The sequence below is a fragment of the Nelumbo lutea genome, chromosome 8, assembly GCF_056320005.1.
Source record: "Nelumbo lutea isolate HS-2025 chromosome 8, American lotus-T2T, whole genome shotgun sequence".
NCBI classification, from domain to species: Eukaryota; Viridiplantae; Streptophyta; class Magnoliopsida; order Proteales; family Nelumbonaceae; genus Nelumbo; species Nelumbo lutea.
In genome coordinates this window covers 44,486,841-44,499,816 of record NC_142691.1, presented here as the reverse complement: position 1 = coordinate 44,499,816, position 12,976 = coordinate 44,486,841, and the positions used below count along the sequence as shown (strand labels likewise).

General features: G+C 40.3%; 1 protein-coding gene across 1 annotated transcript; it reads left to right on the top strand.

Moving 5' to 3' along the window:
• Positions 1-502: 502 nt before the first annotated feature.
• LOC148843951 (uncharacterized) lies at positions 503-889 on the top strand. Its single transcript, XM_088959473.1, has one exon. It carries the CDS (start codon positions 503-505, stop codon positions 887-889), a length of 387 nt encoding a protein of 128 aa, XP_088815599.1.
• Positions 890-12,976: the final 12,087 nt, after the last annotated feature.

Below are 12,976 nucleotides of genomic sequence, written 5' to 3'. Positions count from 1 at the left end.
CATGGAACCCTTTCCTCACTCTTGTAGTTTTGTTTATATACTTTTGGCAGTTAACTATGTCTCGAAATGGGTGGAAGCAAAGACCACCAAAACTGATGATTTTAAGTGTGCTATAGGGTTTATCAAATCTAACATTTTCAGTAGGTTTGGTATTCCTCAAGCCTTCATAAGTGATCAAGGGACCCACTTTTGAAATAGAGCCATCAAAGTCTTGTTGAGGAAGTATGGGGTGCATCACCGAATCGCCACTGCTTATCACCCCCAGACTAACGGGCAAGCTGAAATTTCCAATAGAGAGGTAAAGTCCATCTTAGAGAAGACAGTGAATCCGGGAAGAAAGGATTGGAGCCTACATCTAGATGATGCACTTTAGGCATATCGAACAGCATACAAAACACCAATAGGGGTGTCCCCTTACAGGTTGATTTTTGGCAAATCTTGCCACTTGCCAGTCGAAATTGAACATAGAGCCTATTGGGCAATCAAACGCTGCAATATGAACATGGAAGAATCTGGCAAGGCAAGGAAGCTCCAATTACAAGAACTGGAAGAGTTGCAGTTAGAAGCCTATGAGAATTCGAAAATCTACAAAGAGAAGACCAAATTGTTCCATCATAATTTACTTTTAAGAAAACAATTTATAATTGGACAAAAGGTTTTACTATACAATTCTCGACTCCAACTCATGCTAAGTAAGTTGCGCTCCGGGTGGAAGGGTCCATTTGTTGTTACTAATGTGTTTCCTTATGGTGTAGTAGAGATCAAAAGTCTCAATACAGGTAAGGTTTACAATGTGAATGGGCATCGATTGAAGTTGTTCAATGAGGATGCAAATGTTGCCTCTACGGTAGACATCTCGTTGGACATTCCTCGTTATTCATCGGGTTAAAGAAGCAAAGCAGGACGTCGAGCACAACGACGTTAAACAATTGCGCTTGTGGGAGGCAACCCATTATGTTTAGTTAATTTTGTTTGGTTTTGATTTCTGTGTTTAGAAGTGATTTTATATATGAAGGAACCCAGCAAGGCGCATAGGGAAGTACCCCCAAATCCTTCTACTTTATGCATAACCATATACATTGGGGACAATGTATAACTTAAGTGTGGGGGGATTAAGAAAATCTGGTGGAATTTGGATAACCCTAGCATGCTTCGCTCATCACTTCTTAACCTTGCCTCTTGAAATTTCTACTCCCTGGAAGCTTATCCTTGAATGATTTCAACTATCAGGAATCATGTGCTTAGGCTGAATAGATAGGATAGGATGCAAGCATGACTAACTAAATTTTTCTTGACTGCATATGGCTCCTCATTATTTTAATTGATCAATAGGCAAGATGCATAAGGGTTTGATTGATTTTCACATAAATATCTGTCGAACATGGTTTGATTATTCTAGAACTTGTTGTGTTAGGCATATTGAGACCACGAGCAATGAGTTCATGGATCAGGCGGCGAGACCCTATGATTCTTGTGCAAAAAATAAAATAAAATAAAATCTTGACTAATGTGAGATGGAGCATAAAATGTACTCACATCTAGAAACGAAAGCAAGGGTGATTGAATTTGGCTGAATTGGTTTGTTAAAGCAGTGGGTACTTGTTCAGTCTAGGGAGTTTCAGCCGGGAAGGTTTGTCTCCTTGACTGTCGATTTAACTTGGGACCATGAGGAATGGTGATTTGCGATCACTCGTGGATAAGAAAAAGGGGAGAAAGAGATGGAAGAAGGAAGGTTACCAAGTCTGGACTAAAGCATGCAATGGACCAGGCCTCATGTAGAGAGAAAGAGAAATTGAAAATCAGTAGTTGGTTTCTTTTGTTTTGCTTGACTTTTGCCTGGCCCGAGGACGGGCAAAGTTTAATTGTGGGGGGATTTGATTAGAGTAACAAAAATCCTATTTTTAATTCCTAATATTCTTCCTTTTACATTAATTTGGCACTTAAATGGACTCATTACTCTTGTATTTCGATTCAGGGCAAGCGAGAAGGCAATTGGAAGAAAACAAAACAAATTGGGTGATTTTGCACGGTTTCGGCAATAGTCAGTAATCTGGGCATAACTCTCAATTCCGGACTCTGATTTGGAAAATTCAAGAGGCATTAGAAAGATAAGAGAAAGACCCACAACGTTTATGTTTTGGGTTTTGACAGATACGGTCTGCATCGAGTATGAAATCAGGCCCAACGTCGGAGCAAGTTTGTAGCCAGGCCCATTTCATAGCTGAAGCCCAACTCGCAGAAGAGCCTTGTAGAAGCCCAAGAAGATAAGGCAGCCCAACTCGAATTCAAGAACCTAGAGTCCTACTTTGAATGTAACCTCCAGGGAGAGAGTCTTATTAGATTTAAATTTTGAATGTAATCCTATAAAGAAAAGAATGTTTGGATTAGATCACTAGATAAGAGATATGATAGGATTAGTTCAAAGCAGATCAGGACTCCCGGATTTTAGGCTGATCTCCTAGAATGATTGGAAAACAGCCCTCTCCTTTAGCCATATAAAGAGGGAGGCAGACCAGCTCTAGAATCATCAAACCAACAATCCATCAATCAATCCAAGGATCCAATAGATCATCAAGCAACTTCAGCCACCTAGAGGAGCAGTTCGGCCTATTAAGAAGCAAAGCATGGAAGGATCGAAAATCATGAGCAGCTAAGCTTTTCCTTTCTGGTTCAAGGGGGGAGGTTCGATTGTGTCATTGTGAGGTTCTGTATTTAATTTAAGGTCTTGCTTTTTAATTCAAGTATTCATTGGTTCTTTGCATATTTTCATTGGATGTTAATGTTAATTAATCTGACAAATTAATTAATGTTGATTTTCTTACTACTATCCATGGTTCGGTGATCCGTAATTGTCACAAATAGTGGTACAAGTAGCAATTAGGTTAATATCTTTCTGGGTCAATTGTTCATGACACCCTTTGACCAATGTATTGACATGTTTTAACCTAAAGGGAATCGATGGAACAAGATTCGATAATTGCAGTTATCTCAATTATTGTTATTTTGGTTTAATTGTTTTCACAAAGCTTAATGCTATCACTAGTTAATTTGGAACGCTATCGTACCCAGTCGATTAGTGATAAGTGTTTATCGAATGCTGGGTTTGGTCAGCTGATTTAGGAAAACACAAGGTTTATTATGGCTATCCTACTAAATCTAAAGTTAAATGCTTGAATAGCAAGACCACCAAAGTCTACCTATGATCGATGGCCAATTGACTAACTCGAACCCTTGAACCAGAATTCGGTAAGACTGATTTTCTCTTGTTTGATATTGCTATTGCTTTCTTGTTCCTTTAAATTTCCCACTCAGTTATATTATTCATTCGGTTGAGAGATTATTGTTTAGCTCCCTATGGGATTCGACCTAGTACCACTTTTACTGCAAAAGTTTTTATTGTGGGACTAGCACTAATTTTGAGGGCTTCGACAACCCGTCAATTTATCCTGCCAAGGCTGACATTGATGTGCCGCCAAGTTGGTTGGGGTGGCTTGTCTCAACTGCCAGGGTGAGACCTGAGGTACATGCAATATGGGTTTTCATGAATCCCTGAACCGAACCAAAATTTTAGTATTGCCCTGGACCTTGGAGATTGATGGGCAAAACTGGAATGTTACACCTGACTCCTAGACTCGATTATGATACTGCACTATGTGTCAGATTGGGATATCTTCGATATGACAATTAGTGAGTTCCTTAGAGGGGATCAAAACCTGGGCATGTTGGGACAGTCCGAGAATTCATCTGAGTGGGTGATCATAGTGACAGGATTAGCCCCTTTGTCGGACAATGGTAATGATTGGGGATGCACTCTCTCTGATGGAATTTAAGACAGTCGGTAGTTGATTTCAATCATTGAAATTTGTTTTGCAAAATATATTTATATAGAGATATACAATATATATATATATATATTATAGTTTCAAAATATTTGCAAAATGTTTTAATTCCTGGGATCCATGTGAGTAGAGAGTGCAGCACCGTACCTTGCAGCCGAGGTAGAGGTCCTCTCTTGTCAGGCAGTGTTTGATCATTATGGGCTGAGAGGTTAAGTGTAAGACCATTAAGGGTAATTCCTGATGGGCTAATTTTGCATTTGCCCATAGTCCTTGGGTTTTTATAAGGTGGCTTGACCCAGAGACCACTTAGTGTAAGTGTTGGGCCCATTAAGAGACCATGGTGATGGGCTCAGGGGTTCACTATCTCCTATAGTGAACTCGGCCAGGCCTTGTAACAGAGGCTAGGCTTAACCCATGTGGCTGATGTATAGATCAATGTTGGGGTCCCATGCCATACAAGGACACCCAACTGGGCAGTAGTATGGAGGCTGAATGAGCACATGGACTTAATGGGAGCAGTCTTTGGCATTTTCCTTGGGCGTGAACACATTCGTTGGGAGTTACTATTACTCCGTATTAGATTTGAAGTCGTGCTCACTCACCCTCCATCAAATTCTTGCTGAAGAGTTTGATTCTTGCTGAAGAACCACTTATTGATTCTGCTCCACCCTACGCTGTGTCAACTTCAGTGGGAGCAGTCTTTGGCATTTTCCTTGGGCGTGAACACCTTTGTTGGGAGTTATTATTACTCCGTATCAGATTTATCCCTCTCCTACCTTTTGGTTTTAGATATTGTCCGGTTTAAGTTCAAGATTGATCTTTGAAAATGCAATTTTCTAAAATAGGGAATATGATTCCCACATGGGAGTGAGAGAAATTTTTGAAATTTCGCCCTACCTACCTACAGGGTTTGGCTATCCTTATGATGGATCTCTCATCCCTTTAGTAGTATCAGAGCCATGGTTCAAATCTCGAACCGAAATAGATCAGATCTAAAACTGCGCAAATGGGCAAAAGGCGTTCTACCCGATTTGCGCAGATAATTGATTTTCTGGGAAATTGGTTTCCAGATTGAGGGTTGTTGATTTGAAATTAAATCTTTATAAATATGAATTATATTTAGAATGGTTCTTTATATTTTTCTTGATTGATGGGCTGTTCGTATGGTGGAGATCGAAGTCTTTATTGGCGTAGGAAATTTGCATTTTTGCAGTAATATTAATAGAAAATTAGGAATTCGATCTGTAATTAATTTTACAGATCGAAGTCTTTTTTACTTTTGATCTGTAATTAATTTTTTAATTTCTAGACTGAATGTATAGGAATTCGTTCTGATGTAATACTAATAGAAAATTAGGATTTTTCTATTTTATTTTATTCAAGATCGAAGCTGATTGCGCTAAAGGAGGAGATTTCACAGATTGAGAATTTGCTATCTGCGGTTTGCAGTTTGAGAAACTGCAAACTATAATCTAACATATGTTTTGCAGGTAGCAGATGTGCGAACAGCCCTAGTACTGATTCTTGATTGTCTTTAATCAGTAATTTAATTTTTAGATCAATTCTTGAATTAAAAATCAAACCCTAGACCCATTCGAACCAGATTGGACCAAATTGGTTGGACCGAATTTGTTTGTTTGATGGGGGTTGTTCTCAGCCCTATTTTCCCACTCTTGGGTCAAGAGATTGATATTTAATTGCAAGACCTAATTCGGTCCACACCTGTAAAGCCAAATTTTAAAGTGTTAAAATTGCTTAAGCCCATTAACTACATGAAAGCTATATGGGCCAAACTGCTCTTTGCTATTCAGCCTATATACCTAGATAATATTAATCAGTAATATTATGAATTATTATGGGCTTAATGATGGGCTTTACAGATTTTAATTGATTGGATCAATTTTATCCTTGCATGTGATGTATGGATGTGTGATGTGCAACGTTCATGGGCCATAAGTACTTGACTGACGTAGATAAGATAGTGGCTCTTGCGCACACCATGGCTGAATGCACATCATTGCCATGGTGACCCTAAAGATCATTGGATGATTTTCCTTCATGATGGGCCCCACACCTCCTGAAGAGGAACTATGCAGAACCCTAGCCGTTTAGGGCCCACCGAAATCTGGCTTTATGAAAGTCAGTGGGAGCCACTTTGGTTTGACCTAAATTAAACTAGGGCATAACTATTGTTCCCTCCTAAAATATGGGTGCATGTGATAGTGAGATTCGTATGATGAACTCTCTAAAGGCCTTCCATCATTAGCGTGAAGATGGGTCCTTCAGTAATGAGGAAACACACCATAAAATTGGGCTATCCATTTGCTGCTGGATCTGTTCGAATGTTTCATAAGATGATAGGGGCGTCATAGACCGATGTTGGAGGGGCCTATCCTAAAATGGAAGACCCTCTCACGGTACCTTGGCGCTCACGAATATGATGGGTGAGCAATCACTGGATAGAATGGCTTAACCTAAAATGGCAAGGAACCTTGTCTAACAGAGGCCAAAGGGAAAGCTCATACGATGAATGGATATGATCATTCACAGAAAGGTGGTGGGGTTATGCAGCTGAAACAGTTGGCTCCATTCACCCTATGTGATTTTCCACATTTCCAAAGACATAATTCGCAGTCTCTGTCATCGAGATGGGAGGGAAATCTCAGAGATGATTAAATGGAAATGGAACATAGATTAAAATCCATATTTATGTAGATAACATGAATCAAATTAGGTTGTGGACTAATGTTTGCTTTTTATTAGAAATGGCAAATGGTCAATTTGCAAAACTGTTGGATGACAACTAACTAAAGGGCCGAAAGTATGCTGACTGGTAGCATAATCTTATGTTGGTCCTCACTTCTGAGAAATTAGACAAAGTAGCTAAGAATCCTTCCCCGGAGCGTCCAGGTGATAAGGCTTCTAAGGCCCAAAGGAGGGACTACCAGGAATGGGAAGATAAGAATTCTCTAGCCCGCTGCCACATCATTGCCTCAGATAATCTGATACAATGACAATTCAATCAGATCGAATTGTCCAAGGACATATTGTATAGTCTAAGGATAATGTATGAGGAGCAAAATCTTTCTACTTGTCAGAAGGTCCTGAAACAGTTCACGACCGCATAGATGTCCAAGAACCAGTAGGTTCATGACCATTGTTTTCGGATGATGGGTTACACCAATGAACTTGAGGCTCTTGGATCCGGGCTTGACCATGTTACGAAGGTAGATGCCATCCTAAATTCTCTGCCTCCTTCCTTCCATCAGTTAATCATGAACTATAACATGAATAAGCTAATTGTTAGCATCCAGGAACTCAACAATATGTTGTAGAGGGCTGAGGAACTGATTAAGAAGGATGAGCCTATTGCCATGCTTGTTGAAGCAGGCAAATCTGGCAAGAAGAAGAGGAAGGCTAAGAGAAAGCCTCAGAAGAAAGATGCTAAGTCTAAGAAGCAGGGGTTTAGGAAACAAGGTAATTTCAAATCCCGTGTCATAGAAATCTAAGAAACAAGGTAATTTCGAATCCTCTGTCATAGAAATCAATCTATTGGTAACTTCTGCTTCCTAGTGTATTAACTCCGGGGTTTCAATTCATGCATGTAGCTCACTGCAAGGGTTCAGGATAAGCAGAAGACTAAGTGACAGAGAAGTAACTCTTTACTTGGGGACTTCTACAAGTTTTGCAACTATGGCAATAGGAACCGTAGATTTATTTTTCAGAGAAGGATCTATTGTACTAAAAGATTGTCTTTATGTACAAAATTTAAGAAGAAATTTGATTTCTATTTCAAAATTGTGTGCGGATGGATATTCTATTCTTTTTGGTAATACGATTACTGTTAAAAGAAATAACAAATTCACCACATACGGAGAACTTGAGAATGGTCTCTATGTTCTCCATCCTTCCCTAGAAACTAACATAGCCGAAACTATGTCAGATGATATCCCCAAGAAAAGAATCTGTGATACAGTTAATCTCACGTGCCTGTGGCATTACCGACTTGGCCATATTAACATAAATCGTATCACAAGGTTGGTAAATGATGGTCCTTTAGATTTTCTAACTGTTGAAGATCTTCCCACCTGTGAACCTTGCCTTCAGGGTAAGATGACGAAATAACCATTTAACGGTAAGCTTGAAAGATGTATAGGCACACTTGACTTTATACATACTGATGTATGTGGTCCTATGAGTGTTAGGACACGTAACCAGCACGTTTACTTTATAACATTTACCAATGATTACTCTCGGTATGGTTACGATTACCTAATGAGACATAAGTCTAAATCCTTTAAAAATTTCAAGGAGTTCAGACAAGAGGTTGAGAAATAGTTAAGGAGAGAAATTAAGACCCCTTGATCGGATCGAGGTGGGAGTATCTCTCTGACGAATTCATGGACTACTTGAAGGTCAATGGGATAGTATCACAATTAGCTCCTCCTACAGGAGGAATAAGACCTTATTAGATATGGTTCGGTCACTTCTCATACACTCAGAGTTACCCACATCCTTTTGGGGTTACGCATTAGAGACTGCGATATACATGCTGAACCGGGTTCCAACCAAATCAATTCTGAAAACTCCCTATGAGCTTTGGACTGGTAAGAAACCAAGTGTAAGACACTTGAAGATTTGGGGTTGTCCAGCACACGTTAAAAAATCAAGTACGAACAAATTGGAATCCAAGACCAGCCGTTGCCTATTCGTAGGCTACCCCAAAGGCTCTGTGGGTTACCTATTCTATGACCCAGGAGAATAGAAGGTGTTCTGTAGCCGAAATGCCCATTTCTTAGAGGATGATTACATCCTGAACAATCATTGTCAGGAAATTGTTCTTGATGAGGAGAGCTCAGGGGTAGTGGGAGTTGTCCCATAAGTTCTAGACCAACCTAGAAGATTTACCTGGGTTTCTAGGCCTCTAGTTCAGTTTGGATATGACCAGGATAGTTACCTGGTGGAAGCTACAACCAATGAGGAGGATCCCATAACTTAAGCTATGCTGGACATAGATTCCTTGAAGTGGGTAGATGCCATGAGAGAGATGGACTTAATGGATACCAATGGAGTTTGGACTCTAGTAGATCTTCCCCCTGGGGTAAAAGCAATTGGTTGCAAATGGATCTATAAGAGGAAGAGGGCCCTGATGGTAAGGTTGAGACCTACAAGGCTCGTCTTGTGGCGAAAGGGTACACTCAGAAAGAGGGCATCGATTATAAGGAAACCTTTTTGTCGGTGGCCATGCTTAAATCCATTTGGATCCTGCTAGCTGTAGCAGCATACCATGATTATGAGATTTGGCAAATGGATGTCAAAATTATGTTCCTGAATGGATGTCAAAACTGAATGTAAATTAAATAGATCCATATATGGACTTAAGCAAGCTTCTAGGAGTTGGAACATCCGGTTTGACTCTATTGTCAAAATGTTTGACTTTGAGCAGAACTCGGATGAGCCTTGTGTTTATAGGAAATCCATAAGATTAGGTTTCTGGTTCAGTATGTAGACAACATTCTACTCATTGGGAATGGTGTACGAATGTTGACTACGGTGAAGTATGACTTTCACAGCAATTCTCCATGAAAGATCTTGCAGAAGCTTCCTATATAATGGGTCTTTGACTCTATAAAGATAGATCGAAGAGAATAATAGGATTATCCCAATCTGCTTATATTGACAAGATAGTCAAAAGATACAACATGGAAAACTCCAAGAAAGGAAATGTTCCTTTTAGGCATGGGGTCACTCTCTCCATGGGCATGTCTCCCAAGACTCCCGAGGAGATTGAGGGCATGAAGGACGTTCCCTATGCTTCAGCCGTAGGGAGCATCATGTATGCCATACTGTGCACTCATCCTAACATTGCTTAGGTAGTGAGTGTGGTAAGTAGGTTCCAGGCCAACCCAGGGCAGGAGCGCTGGATCGCTGTGAAAAACATACTTAAGTACCTTCAAAGGACAAAAGAGTTTTGTCTGATATTAGATGGTAACTCACTATAGATCTAGGTGTATACTGATGCCGACTTTCAGTCAGATCCAGATGATAGAAAGTCTATATCTGGGGATGTTTTCATGATAGGATTGTGTGTTGTTTGCTGGAAAAGCAGCAAACAGGGTCTATGGAAAATTCCACAACCAAAGCCGAATACATTGCCGCAAGTGAAACTGCCAAAGAAGACGTATGGATGAAAAGATTCATCCACGAATTGGGAGTAGTTCCATCTAGCACATCACCCATTCCACTGTTGTGTGACAACACTGGAGCTATCGCTCAGGCTAAGCAGCCATGAGCCCACTCGAAGTCGAAGCACATTGAGAAGAAGTACCATGTACTAAGAGAGATAGTTGGAAGAGGGGACATCCTGATTCAAAAGGTAGCATCAGTGGAAAATGTAGCAGACCCATTGACTAAACCATTAACACATAAATTGTTTGAGAAACATGGGCAAAGTATGGGACTCCGGGTTATACTAGATTGGACCTAAGTGCAAGTGGGAGCTGTTAGACAGTGTATGCCCTTAGATCCAATTAGAAGGATGTACATTATGACATTTATTGTAAATGAATAAAGTACATATTTGATTCATGTTATTATGGTGTGTTTCTGTGTAATACCCTTAAACTAAACACGTATGAGACTCATGTTAGTTTAGAATGTTCACAGCCATTGGATAGATCTAGGGAGATTTATCTTGCCAAGGCTAACAATGATGTGCTGCTAGTTGGTTGGGGTGGCTCGTCTCAATTGCCAAGGTTAGACCTGAGGCACATGCAATATGGGTTTTCTTGAAACCCTGAATTGGACCATAATTCCAGTATTGCCCTGGACCTTGGAGATTGATGGGCAAAATTGAAATGTTACACCTGAGCCCTAGACTCGATTATGATACTGCACTATGTATCAGATTGGGTTGTCTTTGATATGCCAATCAGTGAGATCCTTAGAGGGGGTCAAAACCTGGGTATGTTGGGATAGTCCAAGAATTCATTTGAGTGGGTGATCACAGTGACAGGATCAGCCCCTTTGTTGGACAAAGGTAATGATCGGGGATGCATTCTCTCTGATGGAAACTAAAACTGTCGGCAATTGATTTTCAGTATTGCCTTGGACCTTGGAGACAGATGGGCAAAACTGAAAAGTTACACCCAACCCCTAAACTTGATTATCATACTTCACTAGTGTTAGACAATTTTGTATGCCCTTAGCGTCAATCCATTTTGATGTACTTTTGACATTTAGTGTAAATAAATAAAGTACATGTTTGATTCATGTTGTTTGGTATAATTCTGTGTAAGACCCTAAAACTGGACACTTATAGAAACTTGTGTTAGTTTTAAATGTTCACAGCCATTGGATAAGTCTGGGGAGATTTATCTTGCCAAGGCTGATACTGATGTGCCACCAAGTGTTGGGATGGCTTGTTTCAACCATCAGAGTAAGACCCAAGGCACATGCAGTATGGGATTACTTGAACCCTTGAACCAGACCAGATTTCTAGTATTGTCTTAGACCTTGGAGACAGATGGGCAAAATTGGAAAGTTACACCTAACCCCTGGACTCGATTATGACACAACACTAGGTGTCAGATCGGGCTGTCTTTGATGTGTCAATCAGTGAAATCCTTAGTGGGGTTAAAACCTGGACATGTTGGGGTAGTCTGAGAATTCATCTGAGTGAGTGATCATAGTGATAGGATCAGCCCCTTTGTCGGACAAAGGTAATGATCGGGAATGCACTCTCTCTAATGGAAACCAAATTGCCGGTAGTTGATTTCAATCGTTGGAATTTTGTTTTGCAAAATTAATATATATATGTATATGTACGATTTCAAAAGATTTTCAAAAGGTTTTAATTCCCGGGATGCATGTGAGTAGAGAGTGCGGCATTGTTTCTTGTAGCCGAGGGAGAGGTCTTCTCTTGTCGGGCTGTGCTTGATCATTAAGGGCTGAGAGGTTAAGTGTAAGACCATTTAGGATAATACCTGATGGGCTAATCTTGCACCTGCCCATAGTCCCTGGGTTTTATTAAGATGGCTTGGCCTAGGGACCACTTAATGCAAGTGTTGGGCCCATAGGGTCCATGTTATGGGCTCAAGGGGGTCACTCAGTTTTTCAGTGAATTCGTCTGGGCCTTGTAATAAAGGTTGGGCCGAACCCATGTCGCTGGTGTGTAGATCAATGCTTGGGTCCCACGCCATACAAAGAAGCCCAACTGGGCAACAGATTGGAAACTAGTTAAACACTGAACACTTAATGGGCCAAAAGCCCATTAGGAACTGGGCTGATATGATCACCTATTCATGGGGCGAATCTGAGATTAATGTTAGTAAAAGGATTGGGTTTTTAACCTTATCCACTCTAGGAGACCAAATTCAAATTAGATTTGAATCTTGTAACCTCCTGATATGATCAGGAGTTAGCTAACTTAATCTACAGATAGGATTAAGATTATCCCCTATCCAAATACTGATTTGGATTGGGATAACTCCCAAATTAGGAGGTTTTTTAATTAAGAAGAAAGAGGAGAAACCCTAACAGAAATATCAGATTTCAAACTAGGGTTGGTATGCAAGATATACCTCCTGCGAATTGAGATTTGATCTTACACAGACTCCAGAGAGAAGAGACATAGTTTAGCCCACTTCGTCCTTGGATTTCTCCTCCAGTAGCCACCATTCCCTGTTGCAAGATTGGATCTTTGCAGCAATAGGAAGTCAAGAAATTAGTTCTTGACAACAATCTTGCAAGAAAGACCAAAAGATTCGGTGTTCAAAGTTTCCAGAGGATTCTTGCAAAAGATCCAGTGTGTAGGACGCACCCTGCTGGTTCCATTCCATCCACAGCTGTGTCATCTTCAGCAGGAGCGGATCTTGGTTTCTTCTTTGGCGTGAATACCAACTTTGGGAGATATTGTTTCTCCAGATCAGGTATAATCTTCCTGTTTCCTTTTGGTTCAGATCTAGTTTGATTATGGTTCAAGTAGAATCCTTGAATATTGTATTCTAAATTTAGGGAATATGATTCCCAGTTGGAAGAAGGTAGGAAAATTTTTGAAATTTTCCCACCCATTTCGCACCCTTCATGGCGTCCATTAGATGGATCCTACCATTCTTTCAACTAGGTGTCAGATTGGG

Coding starts and splice junctions, on each gene's coding strand:
- LOC148843951 (XM_088959473.1), top strand. CDS start 503: ATGGAAGAATCTGGCAAGGCAAGGAAGCTCCAATTACAAGAACTGGAA.